Below are 20,403 nucleotides of genomic sequence, written 5' to 3' on the forward strand. Positions count from 1 at the left end.
CTTGACTATTCTGTCCTTTTTTTCATTATTTTGTTTATCTTCATGGATATTTTCTTGCTTGTTTAGTGCATTTATTTGAGTCTTATTCATTGTTGTTTATTTTGCTCATTTTGGTTCAATTCCTCGACTTTTCTGTTCTTTCATCTGATTATCTTCTTATCTTCTCCCTTATTTTGTTCATCTTCTTCGGTTGTTTTTGGCTTGTTGTGTCTTTTAGGTTGTTTTATTCTAGTTACATCATTTTTGACAGTTTTATCTTCTGTCATAATCGCCTGGTGTATTCTGAGTTGTTTTCCTCTTGTTACATCATTTTATTCAGTTTAGTCTTGTTCCATTTTTCATGCTTGACGACTCTCCTTAATATTTCACATGGTTTTCATGACCTCATGAGACAGTCTTTACACAAACAGGTGGTATGTGTTATCATCAGACAAAACAACAGAGAAAAAATGAACAAAATGAGCCCAAATAAATGTGCACTAAGCAGATGAACCAACAAGGGTTAACAGATATTTGCAGACATAACAAAAATGGAGGGAATCCAACATAAAATGCACTATTTCATGACCGTCAGAACATATATGTAGAAGCAGATGTTTAACACTTCCATCATTTGTAAAGAAAGTAGAGGAAACTAATGATGAAACAAAGAAACAAGATGTTTATAACGTCTGTAAGACACCAGCTGCATACAGAATAATATTGATAATAATTCAGATAGATAAATACTCTAATTCGTGTAGTTTTATCATCTGCCGTCTCTCCAGATGATTCCTCAGATGAACCATGGGGAGTCCAGTCAGTGTTAATCGGGGGTGTCACATGCTGCTTTCTAATTTTCTGTTCAGTTTTCTGCTGCATCTCCTACTGAGCAGCCTCTGAACGCTGTAGGATCCAGTTAATTCATATTCTAAAGCCATCGCTGTACATTATCTACCCCGGGACGCTTTAACATGAGGGATCAGTGATGAAACGGTTAAATACTAGAAAACTGCCAAGAAATGTAAATGATATCAGCTGCATTTGTGAACCCTGTAAAGCCCAAATCATAAAATCATTGATAGAAAATTCCAGTTCTTTGAAACTGGAGCCTTAATTGGTCCTTCTGAACAACCAAAAAAATGTTATTGTTTTTTTTCAAATATCAATTTCCACGTATGAGTTTCAATTTTGTATCATATTTGATCCATCAGGTCTCAATGCTCAAATATTATTATTTTTAAACAACAACAAAAAAAACATAATATAACATGAACATGTCTAACAAATTGGTAATTCCTTTTTCAAATTGTCAAAGTTCTTCCTCCTTCCTCATTAATGACAGTCTTATAGTGTCACTGGAAAGGCCTCTGCTGAATGAGTCCCTCCCCCCTGGCGGATTACACATGTATTGCATGTATCTAATTGTGTACATCAGGTTTTTCAAGAAAAAGGATATCACCCTGAATATGTAGCTTCAAAACTCATTTACCAAATATGATACATTTGGCGTTATAGGGTTAAAGTCTGTATGGAAGTCAGCAGTGAAGGTTAGCCGAGTAAAAATACCTTGAAAACCTCGTGTTTGGACAGATAATGTCATCCTTTTAAAGGTTTACCAATGAGTATCAATGCAATAAGATATTTGTATTATTAATGCTTTTCTATTTAACCAGGTAAGTTAGATAAGAACTGATTCTCATTTTCAATAATGACCTGGACATATAGAGACGAACAACCAATCGCTCTCACACTTATGGGCAATTTAAATTAACCAGTTAACCTACTAGTGCATGTCTTTATATGGTGGGAGGAAGGTGGAGTACCCAGAGAGAAAACCCACGCAAACACAAGGAGAACATGCAAACTCCACACAGAAAGGTTCCTGGTGTTGGAATCCAACTCAGGACCTTCTTGCTGTGAGGTGACAGTGGTATCTACTGCACCACCATGCATTAATATGTTTCTTAAAGGTACATCTCCTGTCACACAAAAAGAATTCTCTTATTCTTATTCTATGGCAAAGTTATGATCTTCAAGCAACATCACAGAGAATAAACACAAGCATTTAGATCCAAATGACTGCTACCATTTAAGGAAATATTTATTTGGAGGGTGAAATGTGAAGACCGTTGTTGCTTTGCTGTATCTTCCGTAACATCCACAAGGTTTAATAGTCCAATTAGGTTCATACTGTCTACTAGAACTTAGAAAGATATATTTTTCTTTTTTGTCAGAAAGCCCTGGAACTCCTTCTCACTGTCCATCCATAACTGTGACTTTCTCCCCACATTCAAATCCAGACTCAAAACTCACCTTTTCAGAATACCCTACCCACCATAAGTTTTACTCTCCATTTTACATCTTCATTTCTACTATATATACCGTAATTATTCTCTTATCTATTTGTTTATTTCTTTTTATTTTATGCATTGTCTGTGTAATCTTGTTGTACAGTGTCCTTGGGTGTCTTGAATGGCGCTTATAAATAAAAGTTATTATTATTATTATTATTATTATTATTATTATTATTATTATTATTATTATTATTATATAGAAAAAAGTAGATTTTCTACCTTGACATGTTTCAGCTACAACCTGTAGTCTTCCTCAGAAGGGTCAGAAACCAACAACTACTACAGCTGGATTAGGGAGGCCACAGAAATCAGAAAATGGGTCCCGAGGACCACGAACAGGGATGAAGGATCCTACACCTTATCCCACCCATGGGTGCGGTTCTCTGTGGGGGCATAATAGTCCCCTGTTGTCTGGCGAACCTGGATAAAGCAGCTGACAATGACACATCACAAGAACATCAAGTGACTCTTCTGAGGTTGTAGCCGAAACATGTCAAGGTAAAAAATCTACTTTTTTTCAACTATTTTATTCATTTATTTACTTATTTATTTTGCAAGACAACAAATCAAACATTAGGAAAGACAAAGAAATTGTGCAGGTGAGATCAGAAAACCCAGTGGGGCTTATAAAATTAATCTCACCTCATTACAGCATTATCTTAAAGAAAGACAATAGGAATGTGATACGGATCATATTAAATGGAAGATGAATGTGTGACTTTGAATCTTGCTCTAAAATGTCAGATGACCACCACACATCATACATCATGAACCAAAATGGAAAAGAAGAAATGAAATATTATAAGTTGTTTTGGAAGCCTAAGTTGTTATATTCTGATTTATATTTTGTATCTGTATTTTGTATTTTTATTTTGTGTACTGAACAGTGAAAGGTCAGGTTCGTGTGTTGTGTTGAAACTAACACCTGTGTGTGCTGAACTAGGAGAAAAGGTCAGATTCTACGTGAAAGTGTCTGTTTTGCAGATTTGGCAATATTGTGGTTAGGGTGAACTGAGTTAATCTAGGTTATGAACTTAAAAGGGACTTTCTGTGGTCAAGAAATACTAGCCTAATTGCACAAGAGCGTACTTACTGAAACTCTTTGTGGTTAAGCTATGCAGTGTAAGCTGAATTACTGGAGCAAATGTCAAACCAAGGTTTGATTGACAGGCGTCCAAGGCGCTTGTTAAACTCAGGTGAACTTCCAAATGTGGTTTTTCTGTCTGTGACGTGTTTAACCCAGCAACAACTGTCGACCAATCATTGAGATTATGTACCAAATATGGAAGTCTTCAAAGAGTGACTGAAGACTATGAAATGTAATGAAGAAGATTTTCATGTTGAAGAGACAAATAGTGTGTTTGATGCGAGACCAGCTGATAACTGACTTACTTCTTTTTTGTAACTTTTTCTATTTTTGCTTGAAGCAATAAATCAAGCTTTATTTTAACTTTTTAAACCTCAGCCCTTCTTTTTGGTGAATTCTTCATTTCTCCTGGGTTGGTCCTTCCATCCAAAACATAACTGGTGAGTTAATAATCAAAATAAAGCGATCCCCCTCTGGGGCAGTCCGGATTTGAGCCAGACTCCATTTTACGGTGTATTGGAGTAAGGTGGAGAAACACCGGGTCATGTATTTCGCAAGAACACGCAGTTTAAGCCAGGGCAAAGCGACAATAACTACTCAATGTATAAATTATAAAGATTTCTGACGTGGCAATCCATTAACCGAAATTAATTGTGTTTTTTGTGATTTACTGTTACTGCGGTGTTCAATAGGAATAAAACAATAATATACAAAATAGAACAAAAATATAAACAAAGAATAAAAGAAAAAGAGTATGTGTAAGTGCGGGAGAGTGTGTGTATGAGGAATATTTAAATTTGTTGAATCAGATATGTCCTAAGCTTATACTTAAACTGACTAAGTTCATACTTTGCACAAAAACCTTCATCTGAGGGCATTAAATATTCCCAGTAAATGACTTGGTAAATCCCAAATATTAGTCTCTATAAGGGTTGGTAAACAGCACCAAATGACAGGTCACAAAGTCACCAGATCCATTATGAATCATCGTCTGGAGACCATGAACATCCACAGCTGAACCTGGACCAAACACAAGATCATCTGAGAAACGTCACCATTCTGCCGACTTAAACCAGCAAAGACATCCACGAAAAGCCAAAATAAGGAGAATTAATTACACTGTTCCTTCCTGTTTCATTACTCTTTAACAGTTTTCTCAAGAAGCCAAATACTGCAACAGATTCTCCAAACCCACGGACTTTCGATTCCTCAGTGGAATCATGGTTCAGCCCTGAAATACCAATCCAATCGAATCCTTAGATTTTAGTTCTTTATTTAACGATTCTTGCTCTATGCTTGCAGAATACAGCTGCGGTGGTCAAGCACTTCATTCCTTAGCAACATTTCAGCTTTTTTTTTTTTTCCCCCATTTAAAAATGTTTTCCTACAGGATTCATCAACACAGTTTAAGTACAGCTAAATAATTCTACCTCTGCCTCTTTGTATTATGATAAATGCAGCCTGAGAAATACTCTGATTCTATTATTTATAGATTGTTTTTCATGCCTATATTTGCTGTGTACTGCCAACGCTTTGTAATGAGGATATGGAGCTGTTAGGAATATGAATCCCACTGCAGAGAAATTAATAAAACTGAATATTTTCTGTTCAATTTGATAAAACTTTACTGTCTGCAGAGTCCTGAAGAGCAATTCCATGCAGACAGGTTAAGATCTGGTGAAAAAGTCAATCTTCATGGACAGATGGATGGCTTTTAACGTGTCCACACAAATATCACATCTTCAACAGATGGTTAAAAGGCATTACATGTAAGATTTGTGAAATACTGAAGACAATCAATAAAACAACCAAAAATAAGCTGATTTCTCTACATATATCTAGATAAAATTCTATCTTCACAAACACTTCCAGAGATAGCAGCTCCAGATCAATCAAAACCATGATCAGACACAGCAAAAAACACTACAATCACAAGAAAAGACATTAAAACCATCAGCAGATGCAACAAAACCAGGAGAAGACACTAAATGTACTGGCAAAAACCCCAACCCATGAGAAGAAATGTCAAATTTACAAGACACCAAATCAGTCACACCAAAAGAGCAGAAGAAACAAAATTAGCTGGGCCCAAAACCATGAGAGAAGACACAACAAAACCATGAGACAATAAATCTATAAGTAAAGACAAAACAATGACCAGAGACACCAAAACCATTAGCAGAGATGCTAAAACCGTAGTCTGAGACACCAAAACCATGATCTGACACACCAAAACCATGACTAGAGTCACCAAAACCATGACTAGACTCACCAAAACCATAAGTAGAGATGCTAAAACCATGATCTGAGGCACCAAGACCATGACTAGAGTCACCAAAACCATGACTAGAGTCACCAAAACCATGAGTAGAGATGCTAAAACCATGATCTGAGGCGCCAAAACCATGAGCAGAGAAAACCAAATCCATGACCAGTCACCAAAACCAAGAGCAGAGATGTTAAAACCATGACCTGAGACACCAAAACCATTAGCAGACATGCTAAAACCATTATCTGATGCACCAAAATTGTGATCTGAGACACCAAAACCATGACCAGAGTCACCAAAACCATGAGCAGAGATGGTAAAACCATAATCTGCATCACCAAATCCAAGACCAGAGTTACCAAAACCACAAGTAGAGAAGCTAAAACCATGATCTGAGACACCAAAACCATGAGCAGAGATGCTAAAACCTCAAATACAGAAGCCAAAACCACGGCAGATACAGCAAAACTAGGAGACATTAAATTAATCAGCAGAGACCCCACAACCATGAGCAGAAAAAAACCAAACCACAATCAGAGAGACTAAAACCAAGACCAGGGACACCATAAACCACCAGAAACCATGCAACACAAAGCGATTAAAGGGCCATGTGATACTCACATCCAACCATCATCATGGCCACAGAGAAGATCTTCTCTCCATCCGTGGTGGGGGCGATGTTTCCGAAGCCGATGGTGGTGAGGCTCGTCATGGTGAAATACAGAGATGTGATGTACAGAGAGTCTTTTCCGGGGCCCCCCTCCCATTGGCCGGAGCCGCTGGCATTATAACGATATGGTGACCCGATACTGATGGCCAGCTGATACAACCAGCTGTCCTTCTTGATGGTATTGGTGGCCTCGTCGATGACCTCATAGTCTCCGATGCTGTACCTGTGGAGACAAAATCTGACCTTTAACAAAACCAACGAGAGGTAAAACCAGCGAGACAGACGGTGTGGAGATGGGAAAGGCCAATAATGGATCTATGAATCAGATTTATGACTATAATCAAACAAAAACTCTAAAACATCCAACAAATATACAATAAAAACTCAATGAAGCCAAAATTTGGAATAAACTTCCAGGTGCTGCTTAACTGCTTTAGATGTTCCCAGTAGAGTCAAAGTGGACAATAGTTTATGCCAAATGTAGGGCACTTTGTGATATCCTCAAAGAAAGACCAACATGTTTTTGGTCGTCTACACTGTTCCGTTACTTCAGAGCCATACAATTACTATTTTTACTCCAAAGGAGTAGAAGGCAAGGGGTACTTTTTTTTGGTTTGATTTGTTTGTTTGTTTGTTTGTTTGTTTGTTTGTTTGTTTGTTTGTTAACACTCTAGTAGCAAAACTATTGGTTGAATTCGTAGCAAATTGGGTTTACAGATTGCCAGTGACCCAGAATAGATCTCAGTACATTTTGGGAAAAGTAGGTGAAAGTTACAATTTTTTATGATTTTTTAAAATCTGTTTTTTTCCCATTTACTTATAATGGGCAAAATATCAAATGTCTGTAGAAGCAAAATTAGTGGCTGAATTTAAAGCTGCAACCAATTAATTGATTAGGTGCTTGAAGCAAATGCAAAAATTCACAATTCGATTAACTGACTCGAATTGATTGAAGGGAAATATTCTATTGCAGTTTTCCTGAACTGAAGCTTCTTTGTGCGTCACAATAAGCGTCCATGTGAAACACAACAGTGGAACCAATGTTTAACAGCAGAAAAATGAAGGAAACAAAGCTTTGATTCAGGAGAATTGTGGTTGAATGACTTTTTTGGATCACTTTGAGTTGATTAATTGGTTGCAGCTCTAGTTGAATTCATACCAAACTTGGGTTTATAGATTGCCAGTGATGCAAAATAGATGTGATTACATTTAGGGAAAAGTAGGTCAAAGTTAAAATTTTTCATGATTTTTTTGTGTTTTTTTTCTCCCATTTACTTATAATGGGAGAAATTTCAAATGTCTATTAAAACATCAATTTTGTTTCAATTGACTTCAAACTTGGCACATATATAGAGGCAACTGATATGCTGACATCAACACATGCATACACATGATGACATCAGCTGGATCGATGCCAAAATAAGCTACAATATGTGTGAGGGGCGGGGTTTGTTGTGCCTGGAACCACTTGTTACTACTTGTTCTCTCTGAAGGATTGACGACCGATATGGTGGAAACAAACCCAGAGTCATTTATTCTTTCAGGACTTTTAAGGACTTTACAACACAAACAGTCAGTATCACACACAATGTTTCACAGCATTGTCTACTGGTTGCTATCACCACTTTCTCATTATGAAGAAAACGATGACAGTCAGTAATCAACATGCAATGTCACCTCTCACAGCCATAATATTATAAGAGTGAAAATGGGAAATGCTAATAATAAGCAAATATTCTGTTGTAAACATAAGCACAGTAATAGTAAAGACATGTTTATGACGCTGTTATACAGACATGGTTTTATGTTCTTACAGAATTACTGTATGATTGTTTACACATATAAGTTTACAGTAATGTTAAGTTGAGAACGCAGTGAAGGAGGAATGTCACTGGTTTCCCTTTTTTGGAGTAGCTGTTATTGTGTTTTATTGTTCATTGTGTATCATCTATGTGTTTTATGTTGTTTGGACTTTGCATAGCTGATACCTTGGCCAGGTCTCCCTTGTAAAAGAGATTCCTAATCTCAATGGGACTTCCTGATTAAATACAGGTAAAATAAAAAATACAAATATTCCGTTATCAGGGATTCTGCCTGGGGGGGGGGGGGGGCTGTTCTGGGAGACAGGAAGAGAAGGTGGGAGACAGAGAGTTGAGTTGGACTGTACTGTGTGTTGGAGTTGACTAAAAAGTTATGACAAAAACCTTGTACCTGTTCTGACTGATTTGTATCTTCATACACACACACACACCTACACACACACACACACACACACACACACACACACGTTGCTCACAATATTGTAAGAATTTACAACTTCATGGTCTCTTAATCTGACCAAATGTGCATCTGAACCAGTACAAACACTGTGAAATCAGACCTGAGCTGAACACATTCCCCTGAAACCTACACACTCTTTCTTTAAACAAGTTTATTAAAGTAATTAATCATTGATGTAAGAGCATTCTAAGGGAACAAGCAACAAATATTTGCTTATTTGAGCCCTTAAGAAAACTGTTGATGCACTTTTCCCTTCAGTGTTAATATAAAAGTTTACAAGGATAAATGCAATGTGAGGTCTTGGAAGACTCAGTCATCCAAAAATGGAAAGTATAAGTGAACATACTGTACGCACCAGTTTGTTGAGTTTAATGTTTATGAGTTTGTGTTTGCTTTGGGCTATACCGAAATTAGCATTTGAGTGAAGTTGTAAGAGTTGTAGAACAGCAGCAGATGCTTGGTGATGTACAGATGGGAGTTAGGGAGCCATGTTTAGCATACACAACCAATTAGAAACATTTAGGAGCGGGGTAAATCCCAGCAGCCAGCGGGAGGGAGGCTTTAAACGGCACTAAACTGTGAAGCAATGAGAGGATGAAAAACACTGTACCAGATGCAGGCGAGCCAGTGGGCCACCAGTCCGAACACGCAGACCAACAGGACCAGGACGGCTGCACCGTACTCCAGGTAGTGGTCCAGTTTCCGAGCTACCCGGCCAAGACGCAGCAGGCGGACCACTTTGAGAGAGCTGAACAGACTGCTGATGCCCTGAGGGGGAAAGAGATGAAGAGCATGAGGAAGAGGAGGAGGAAGGAGGAGAGGTGTAGTGAGAGGGGGAAGAGAAGAGGGGAAAGTCTGTTCTCCTTAAAGGAAATGTTCATCGCATCAGCATTTAGATGGAATTCTCATCTGGGAGTTTGTAGCAAAGTTTTCAAGATGTTTTCGCAAGAAAGACATTTATGGTGTCCTAAAACTGCCACAGGTAAAGAGAAACTGAGCCTCTAGTTAGAGAAGATGGGAAAGAGCGGAGTTATTGCCCCCCCCCCCCCCAAAAAAAAAGGGGAGGCAAGGGGTATTGTTTTTGGTTTGGTTTGTTTGTTAACACTCTAGCAGCAAAACTTTTGGTTGAATTCATACCAAATTGGGTTTATAGATTGCCAGTGACCCAAAATAGATCTGATTACATTTTGGGAACAGCAGCTCAAAGTTAAATTTTTTTATGAATTTTTAAAATCTTTTTTTTTTTCCATTTACTTATAATGGGCGAAATTTCAAATGCCTCTAGCAGCAAAACTATTGGTTGAATTCAAACCAAATTGGGTTCATAGATTTCCAGTGACCCAAAATAGATCTGATTATATTTTGGGAAAAGATGATCAAAGTTAACATTTTTTTTTATGAATTTTAAAATCTTTTTTTTCCCCATTTACTTATAATGGGCAAAATTTCAAATGCTTGTAGCAACAAAACTACTCGTTGAATTCATATCAAATTTGGTTTATAGATTGCCAGTGACCCAGAAAAGATGTCATTTCATTTTGGGTAAAGTAGGTAAAAGTTAAAACTTTTTAGGAATTTTTTAAATCTTTTTTTCCCCTCCCATTTACTTATCATGGCCAAAATTTCAAATGTCTATAAAAACATCAGTTTTGTTTCCAATTTCTTCAAACTTGGCACATATATAGAGGCAATTGATATGTTGACATCAACACATGAATAGACATGATATGCAAATTACATTGTGTGTAAATGTATATATATAAATAATAAGTCGCGGCATAATATTGTTAAAATTGCACTAATTTTTGAAATGAAATTTCTGTTTTTTCAGGTTATTCACATCTTTTTTGTAAAATGTAAATATTTTCATAATTTATTTATTTATTTTTGTATTTAAATAAAAAGAAAAACTTGGATTTGTCATTATTTAAAGGTTATTAAGTCTGTTTTTTTTTTACTGGTCTGGCCCGCTTGAGATCAAATTGGGCTAAAAATGGAACTGAACCAAAATGAGTCTGACACCCCTGCATTATCAGCTGACCAGCTGACAGCCCAGTCCAGTTAACAGATGGTGTGTAGCCAAACTATGACAGTCCTTAGCTTGTTGGAAATGACACAGTCGCAAGAATAAAATTATGTTATTGTATGTTTCTGAAAAACAATTTGTTCCTGAAGGATTTGCTACTTTTGGGGACTTTTGGATGGTGGTATACACAATCCATGCATAAATTTGACACAAGAGAGCAAAAAATCTAATATTATTTTAAATCTAATGTTAAAAAAATATATATAATCACTTATTAAGTGCTTTTAGAGTGTACAGTGTATGGAGGCCAAAGTGAGATTTAATGAGAATGGTAAATGGGAACATAAACTATAACAAAGTAAAACTCAAAACAGACAAATAATAACCACCCAACAAAGCATGTCTTAATTTGTTCTTGAACACAGACAAAGACAGAAACATTAACGACATGTTGGAGAGAATTCCACAATGCAGCACCACTATATTTTAAAAGAAAATGCCCCCTATTGCTCGACCAGGTCTGTAGTGATTCACAAGTGCATTAGTGCAAATTTAACAATATTATGCCATCAGCTGGATCGAGGCCAAAATAAGCTACAATATGTGCGAGGGGCGGGGTTTGTTGTGCCTGGAACCACTTGTTGAACTCAGATTTCTAGCAAAGAGATGCTAACAATTAGCATCACAGACAACACAGACAGACAATATATAATATCAAAAGGCAACACCAGTAATATACAGTGGTGGAAAAAAGTTTTTGGACACCAGATGCATTTGTGATAGATCACACTAAGAATCATTGAACTCATTGAACTCTGTAAAGTACTGGTCCATTCTATTTTTTGCACAGTGTATATAACAGCTGATCCAAATGACGTAAAATAGAAGTATAATCCAGTGTTGGGGGAAAAAAAAAAAAGGGCACCCCATGCATTTGTGATATGTAGCATTAAGAATCACTCATGAGTCACTGAACTTGTATAATTTTATTTAAAGAAATCTTACTAAGATAATTTTCACTTGTTCCACTGGCAGATTTTTTTGCTTGAACTAAGCAAAAAAATGTTGAATTAAGCAAAAAAAAAATGTTGAATTAAGCAAAAAAATCTCCCAATTGAACAAGTGAAAATTATTTTGGTAAGATTTCTTGAAATAAGATTTTCCAGATCTATTGTCTAAAAATCAGTTCTTATATCTCACTGAAAACTTCCTCTTTAGGTGATTATGTCTTATTTTAAGTGTGATGAGATATTTGGACTAGAAATGAGAAAAATACACTTGGTAAGATTTAGATTTTTGCAGTGTATCGTGTAGTGTATTTTGATAAGTGCTGCACAAAGATGTATTATTATTATTATTATTATTATTATTATTATTATTATAAAAGACAGGAAACCCCTTGCTGCCACAAACCTCTCAAAGAGCAGATTTTCCCCAGAGTGCTTCATACATACAACTCCCTGCCTTCATTATAAGAAAAATCCACTCACAGAGCTACAAGTGTGTGATTTTCAGCCTATTGCATGCTCCATTGTATCATTCTACAATTAAACTTGATCTAAACACATGTAAATCTCACCAACAGATGTTTATAATCAGGAAATATAAATGTACAACTCCTTATTTCCCTGCTTTTGGAGGTGATATTTCATTATTGTTATGCTAAACAGGTCAGTCTCAGCGGTGACAGTGTAGGATGAATACAACACTAAAAACAACAGGCCTGAAGCATCAATACACACTGAATATGTCACGTTAGTGTGTTGTAACGGGACGGCAAACAAACAGCAGCGGTGTTACTGTACATGTTGAGGCGTCTGAAAGCCAAAGGTCCATCTAAAAGCAGAACCACGGCTGCAGGCCATGTGCACACCCACAATGGAACACTTCCATACACGTGTGCACAGACACACAACACACAAACACACAAGGGATTCAGTCCTGGTATTTTAGACAAAACAGTTCAACAACACTAAATACTAAATATTTTCCTTCGAGTTTTACTACTGAGTAAACATTTATTTATTCTCACTATAAGAGATAATCACACAAAAACCAATCAGACATCAGTCATTGTAACATTAAATTCATTATCCTGTCATAATTTCATATCACACTGTGGTTTCTACATAATAACATGACCATTTTTATTGTAGATCAGAAGCTGTGATCGCTGTGATGTTTAATTAAGAAGTAATTTTCATGCATCTTTCATTCCCATTCTCAGCTAAAAAAAAAAAAAAAAAGTGGCATGTTTCAATGTTTTCATCTTGTTGAACAGGAACTCAGATTGGGTTCATTTTATTTATTTCACATTGAACTAAATAATGAGTAAATCTGACGGCATCATAACTGTTAATCTATTAAAAAAAAGAAGATGAATCTAGACTTGGGTCAACGTCCAGTCTAGTGGAGCATCATGTGGCATCACAGCATGAAATCCAACTTTATATCAGAAGCGACAGGACAACATGATGACAGACATCGACAAAATTATTAGACCATCAAAAGTCATCAAAAACAATGGTTATGTGATCCAGTACAAACTCCTGTGTGTATGATGTGACTAAAACAGACAGAAAACATTGAATGTCTAAAAGCACTGTTTTTGTCAGTACAATGCCATAGATGTGGATGGAAGAACTGAAGTGATTTTGGTTATTATTAAGAAAACATGTTAAATGGATAGATATCAGCTCTGAAATTAAACTACTATGAGCTATTTTTGTTGTTATCATTATATTTGTCCAAACAAATGTACCTTTAGTTGTATCAGGAATTAAAATGAACAAGAAACTGAAGAAAACAAGGGGTGGTCTAATATTTTTTTCAACAGCTGTATATACACAAAATACACTATGAATGAAAAATAATCCAGAATTTAAATAGAAAAGTGAAACTTAAAATGGAAAACAGTTGAAAGTTAGTTTCAGAGTTAATTATTTCAGTAAATGTTGGACAATCATTGTGTTTTCTTTCTTCTCGGTTCAACTGGACTAGTTTAGCTCTTTTTTTTTTTTAAATGTTTCATCTCTCATCCAAGAGACTTCTTCAGTTCTTCTTCAGAACTGAGGAAGTCTCTTGGATGAGAGAGAAACATTATAATAATAATGGATTAGATTTATATAACGCTTTTTTGGTCACTCAAAGTGCTTTATATTATCGACCCATTATTCATTCGCTCTCACATTCTCCCTCTGGTGGTGGTAAACTACATTTGTAGCCACAGTTGCCCTGGGGCAGACTGACAGAAGCGTGCGCCTACATTGCGCCACCACCGAACATTCATACACAGGTGTGAGTGGCACTGGAGGCAAGGAGGATGAAGTGTCTTGCCCAAGGACACAACAGACTGACTAAGACAGAGCAGGATTCAAACCGCCAACCCTTCGGTTATTGGACGACCCGCTCTACCATCTGAGCCATAGCCGCATAGCCACCCCCAAAACATTAAAACATTGAACCGAGAAGAACTACAGAAAAGAACGCTGACCTGGGCAAATGAGAACTTAGACATATTGTGTTTTCTTGTCTTTTTTTTCCTAGTTTCACATGCTCAAAGTAAACAATCAATCAATCAATCAATCTGTATACCACTGCAATAAATAAATACATTCAAAGTCTTTTCTTGTTGTACATCCATCTGTGGATCTTGAAAATTAACCAGTAACCTCATCCATTTTTTTAGCTTTTGATTACTGACATTTAACTAATCAGAAGAACTGGAACATTCATCAATGGTCAACATAACAGATGGTCCTTCTACAAACTATAGTAACGGGTAAAAACCTAAAAACTCCAATATTATATATATATATATATATATATATATATATATATATTTTTTTTTTTTTTTTTTTTTTTTTTTTTTTTTTTTTTTAGGGATGCATCGATACCACTTTTTTCCAGACTGAGTACAAGTACAAGTACTTACATTAGAGTACTTGCCGATAACGAGTACCGACATGAGTACTTAATAATCCCATTCCAGTTCTTAGTTCCTTTTGTAAATGTGCTTTATTGTCGTTGTCATTAGTCTGACTGGAACAAAGTGCTGCTACTGAAATTTAATGTGTTGGAATGAGCGTTTGTCAATTAATCCACCAGGGGGCGCCGCTCTGAATTAACCATACTGGACAAATACCATGAAGAAGAGGAAAGTTTTATGAAAAGAAGAAAGTCAGTAACAATAAATATGGAGACAACAGAGGTAACACTAATGTGATACTAATGTTGCAGCATTTTGCTGGTAAGGTTTAAAAGCGCAGCTTCTGCAAGTAGAGGAAAGGTGAATGAGCGATAAGTTTCATTTTCACTTCCGCTGGCGGTGGTCCGCCCCGCTCCATACCTCCATAGTATTATCAGTAGGATGTAAACTGGCTCAGCCCTGGGTAGCTGTCCTAAATCTGCCAGTAGTTTTTAACTCACACGGTGGCTCTTTGAACAGATCCTCTACCTCAGCGGTCCCCAACCCCTGGTTCCCGTCCGTGGATCATTTGGTACCGGGCCGTAAAGAAAAAAAAGTTGTGGTTAATATTAAAGCAATTTTTTCCATTAGTCTTCCGGAGATTTTATTTTGAAAAGCAACCATTTCCGCCCTCGCCTCACAACCGCTAGACTCACGTGCTCATTTCATGAATCAGTAGTAACACAAGCTAAAGAAATGAGCCAAAAACAAAATTCACTGGAGAACTTTTTCGGGAAGAAACGAGGAAACGATGAGGCTGCAGAAGGGTCACAGACTGCAGAAGGGTCACAGACTGCAAACAGAAAGCTGCATTTAGAAGGAAATATCAGGATTCCTGCCTAAGTTCCAGGTTCATCCCAACAGGCGACACACAAGCGCCTCCAAACTGCTCCAGCACATCAATCCATGTTTGAGACAACTTCAAACCTCTGTGCATTCTGGATTAAAGTCAAAGCAGAATATGCAGATATCACCACAAAAGCCCTGAAAGTCCTTCTTCCGTTTCCAACCTCATATTTTTGTGTGGCTGAGTTTTCTGCGATGATGAATTACCAAGTAGTAGACTGGACATACAGAACACACCTAGACTGTGTGTCTCCATCAGCCCCAGATGAGACCATCTAGTTGCAGGGAAACAAGTCCAGGGTTCCACTGGTTCTGCATTAGGCTGAGTTGATATTCTACTGTAGAATCATTGTAACTGTCTGATATACAGTGTAAGTGTTTCAGATCACATGCTCTGAACTGACAAAGGTTTTTGTTATTGGAACCCCCGCACCTCTTACCGTTCTGCAGAAAATTTTCATGCATGAAACCGGTCCATAGTACACAAAAGGTTGGGGACCATTGCTCTACCTCCACGGCTCCTGCTGGTATTCTCCATCTGGGTACTCATCCTCCAGCACCTGGAAAACGGATGTAATGTACGCAGAGGATGGACAGAACGCTGCGTCTGTATCTGTCTGTGTCTGTAACGTTACTTGCAGTCTGCGTTACTTTTATCACCGTCATTTATTTTGAAAAATCTCCACACTCTTCACACTCTCAACACATTATTCCTCCTCCTCGTACCTGCAGCACTGAACTGTGAATGTCACACGGCCGTAAGTGGTATCGTGCATTTGTATTGGATTACTTTTACGAGTACGCACACTGAGTGTCGGAGCCGATGCCTAATACTGGTATCGGATTGGTGCATCCCTAATATTCAGTGTGTTTAACCCTTTCATGCACAGTGGTCACTACAGTGGACAACTGTTTTACAGCTGTTCTATTCATGGATTTTGTTATTTTAGTTCCATATCTGCTAACACAGTGGACGCTCATGCATTATCCTATACATTGGAGTTCATATAATTACTGTAACTTTGCTGTTCTTCATAAATCTGATCTGCACTAACATGTTTGAGTGTAAATCAGTTGCTTGTTGTTGTTATTAGACTGTAATTAACTTTTTTTTTTTTTTTTGAACAAAATGATGACAAAAATAGCACTGGGTTTTTATGGGTTAGACAAAAAGCATATTATCTCCATGGAGTGAGTAATGACCAGTTTTAGAGTTTGTTAAAATGTGAGAAAACATCAGATTAGCTTCATAGTTTTCACACAGAATATCAATAAATATGTTTCTTCATTTCGAAAATGAAATACATGGTGTCCAGCTGAAAGGACATTTTTGCAACTCCATGAAAAATAGGTTAAAAAAAAATGTCAATCGCATTGTTTTTTCAATGCCTAGAGGAATAAAAACACTTGGGAAAAAAAAAAATTAAGGCTCTCATAATTCATGCATGAAAGGGTTAATTTAGCTCCATAAATGTTTTTTTTTTTTTTTTTTTGATTTATTTGTCTCCCTCTTGGTGTAAAAAAATCGGAAGACAATCAACTAAACTAAACAATCTCCATTATCACCTTTTGTTTCTTGAATAAATGAGTTATTTTTAAAACTTTGACATATTGACCCAGAGTTCAGAGGGTCAGAGCATCATTTTCATCCTCTGACGCTTGGCTCTCTTTGCTCTAAATTCACCAAACATATCTCTCACACACACACACACACACATACACACACACACACACACACACAGAAAGAGGCTGAAAATAAACAGAAGTGATGGTTTTTACCAACAGGAGCAGCATCCTGAACCCCCGGCGTCTGCAGCTCTGCACGTTTAACACATTTAACAAAGCCGAGTGTTGGAGCATCAGGGGCCTCCAGCTGAATATTTACCAACATTACAAATTATTTTCTCATTTTGGAGCGCGGAGAAGGAGGAGAAAGCCAGCGGAGTTAACTGGTGATGTAAGCTACGCCGTTATGTAACACACAGGGAGGCTGAGTCGGGATTTTTTCCAAACTCTGGATCATCAGATCAGCTCCGACCTCCATCCTGGCGACTCCTTTGAACCTCCTGTCTTCTAATCTACAGCTGTACAACTCTGAAAACACACCTCAGCCCTGTGAAGTCAGGCTCACTTCCAAACACCCGACAGTGCTCATTTAGTGTTTTCAACAGTAACATCAAGACTCTGGACGGGAGCATCAGCGTTTGTGGATCTGCCTCAGACCTGTACCCACCACTGTCCATCAGTATCACTGTAGATCGGAACCAAAGTGGAAGGTTTAGACTGGCATGAGTACTCACTTCATTATAAAAAATATCAAAAGAGGGGATTATCCTCTGGAAAAACAGGGTTAATAGAGCTACAGGGGACCATAAGACCAGACCAGACAAGACAAGATAAGACAAAACAAGACAAGATAAGATAAGAAAAGATCACTTAAGATAACATAATTTAAGACATGATAATTTAAGACAAGACATAATGATTTAACATAAGATAATTTAAGACAAGACAAGGTAATTTGAGACAAGATAAGATCATTTAAGATAATTTAAGACAAGATATGATCATTTAAGATAATTTAAGATAAAATAATTTAAGACAACATAATTTAAGACAAGGCAAGATCATTTAAGACAAGATAAGATCATTTAAGATAAGATAATTTAAGATAAATTAAGATAACATAAAACAAGATAATTTAAGATAATTTATGATAATTTATAATAAGATAATTAAGATATTTAAGATAAGATAATTTAAGACAAGATAAGATCATTTAAGATAACATAATTTAAGACAAGATATTTTAAGACAAGAAGCTATCATTGAAGATAATTTAAGATACGATCATTTAAGACAAGATAAGATCATTTAAGATAATTTAAGATAACATAAGACAAGATAATTAAAGATAATTTGTGATAAGATAACATAATTTAAGACAAGACAAGATCATTTAAGACAAGATAAGATCATTTACAATAATTTAAGACAAGATAATTTAAGACAAGACAAGATAATCTAAGACAAGATAAGATAATTTAAGATAAGATCATTTGAGATAATTTAAGATAACATAATTCAAAATAATTTATAAGATCATTTAAAATAATTTATGATAAGATAAGATAAGATAAGATAAGATAAGATAAGATAAGATAAGATAAGATAAGATAAGATAAGATAAGATAAACCTACAGTAATCCCAGAACTGGGTATTTTGTAATGAAAAGTATAAATACAAATACAAAAACTAATTGATTAAAAATTCACATTAAAAATGAAGATAAGATAGTACTCAATAAAAACACTAAAAACAAGATAAGTAGACAAGAACACGTGAAAGCACAAAATATGAACAGTATTTACAGTAAGTCTTATTGCTGAAGGCCATTTGCTCTAATAATTGCACAATGCAAAATCAACCACAAAAAGATATCACTTATGCTAACATTATTTATTATTATTAAAAATATTAGGGCTGGTTTGGTCGTGAGTAGCCAACACTTTTACAAAAAAGTCCAAAAATCCAAAAAGAAATATTCCATTTTCCCCTGGGACACAAACTAAAAGAACTAAAATGGCATAACATCTATAATTTGGACTGACTCTTCCACTGCCAGTACTACATTTCAAAGCCCAGATTAGCAGGAAAAGAGATGGAACTGCAGCCATTTGGACCAGGACTCCCTGGAAGAACAGATCTTGCATCTCAATGGACCTTCACTGATAAATAAAATAAAATTAAATTAAATAAAAACAAGCCAGCCTAGTTGAATTACAGGTACAAATTCACGTATCATAGAGCTGTTCTGAATGCTACTCAGCTAACAGAATTAAATCTCCAGCCTATTTTGGATCCCAACCCTAAGTTTGGAACCAAGGTTATAATAGTTTGGGATTTTTCATTATAGTTTAGTTTTATTTAGTTTTGACTTTTTTTTCTCTGATTCAGTTAGTTTTAATTCGTTTTTAGAGCAGGTTTGCTAGTTATTATTAGTTTTGTTATTTTCTAAATGCTTAGTTTTAGGTTTTTTTATATCTTTTCTCTTCTTTGCCATCGTATTCACATAAATCCCAGACAGGACTCTGCTGCTTTCTCCCAACTTTAGTCTCCATGTTTCCAGGTAGAGTGGGGACAAAAAGACGACTGGAAACCACAAGTGACGAGAAGTGACAGACCGTTAAATATCATATGGTGCCAGCAGCTAAAATTGCTTGAGGGAAATAAATCGATTTCATATCAATCTGACACTGACAAAGACGAAAATGAAGGGAATTTTATCCATAATTTTTATACGTTTTAGTTAGTTTTGTACGCACACAATATAGTTTCAGTTAGTTATCATTTTTTTCTTTTAATCATAGTTTTTATTTATTTCAGTTAACGAAAATGTTTTTACAATTCTAGTTTTCGTCATTTCATTAGTTTTCGTTAACGATAATAACCTTGTTTGGAACATCAGCCCAAAGTTTAACACTGAGATAAAACCATTTTAAAACATTGTAAGTGAAGGTTGCAGCGGTGTGAACAGGCCATCTCCAGGTCGACAGCATCTCCATCAGCTGTTTGGACAGCTCACAGTGAAGTTCACCGGTCCAGTCCCTCTCTCTGGTGAAACACTGTCTCCAAACTGAGTGTTTTCTCTGCTTATTAGACCTGACAGCCACTCCTCCAAATGACAGATCCACTCCAGGAAAAGAGAGGAAGACGGACAAAAGAGGGGAGATCTCCTGTCTCATGGAGCTTCCACTGAAGCAGCTGTGGAAAGCTCGAACATCTCAACCCCTGCATTTATTACTTTTTTGGCTCTTTCATCAATACTCAACATGTAGTTGCAGCTGCTAACTGACTGTGACTGTCCTCATCCATATTTTATGACACTACACATTAGATCCAGCTTCTAAATAAGCTCAAA

At 36.4% G+C, this 20,403-nt stretch overlaps 1 protein-coding gene across 1 annotated transcript in view; it reads right to left on the minus strand.

Annotated features, from left to right (window-relative positions):
• The window catches only part of kcnh5b (potassium voltage-gated channel, subfamily H (eag-related), member 5b), a 492,331-nt gene that overhangs the window by 259,820 nt on the left and 212,108 nt on the right, over nucleotides 1-20,403 (minus strand). Inside the window, exons 7-8 of the mRNA XM_030127455.1 lie at nucleotides 9,253-9,410; nucleotides 6,314-6,585 (exon numbers count right to left, since the gene is read on the minus strand). Coding sequence (XP_029983315.1) covers nucleotides 6,314-6,585; nucleotides 9,253-9,410 — 430 coding nt within the window. The remainder of the gene's footprint in view (nucleotides 1-6,313; nucleotides 6,586-9,252; nucleotides 9,411-20,403) is intronic.

This window comes from Sphaeramia orbicularis, chromosome 22, assembly GCF_902148855.1.
Source record: "Sphaeramia orbicularis chromosome 22, fSphaOr1.1, whole genome shotgun sequence".
NCBI lineage: Eukaryota > Metazoa > Chordata > Actinopteri > Kurtiformes > Apogonidae > Sphaeramia > Sphaeramia orbicularis.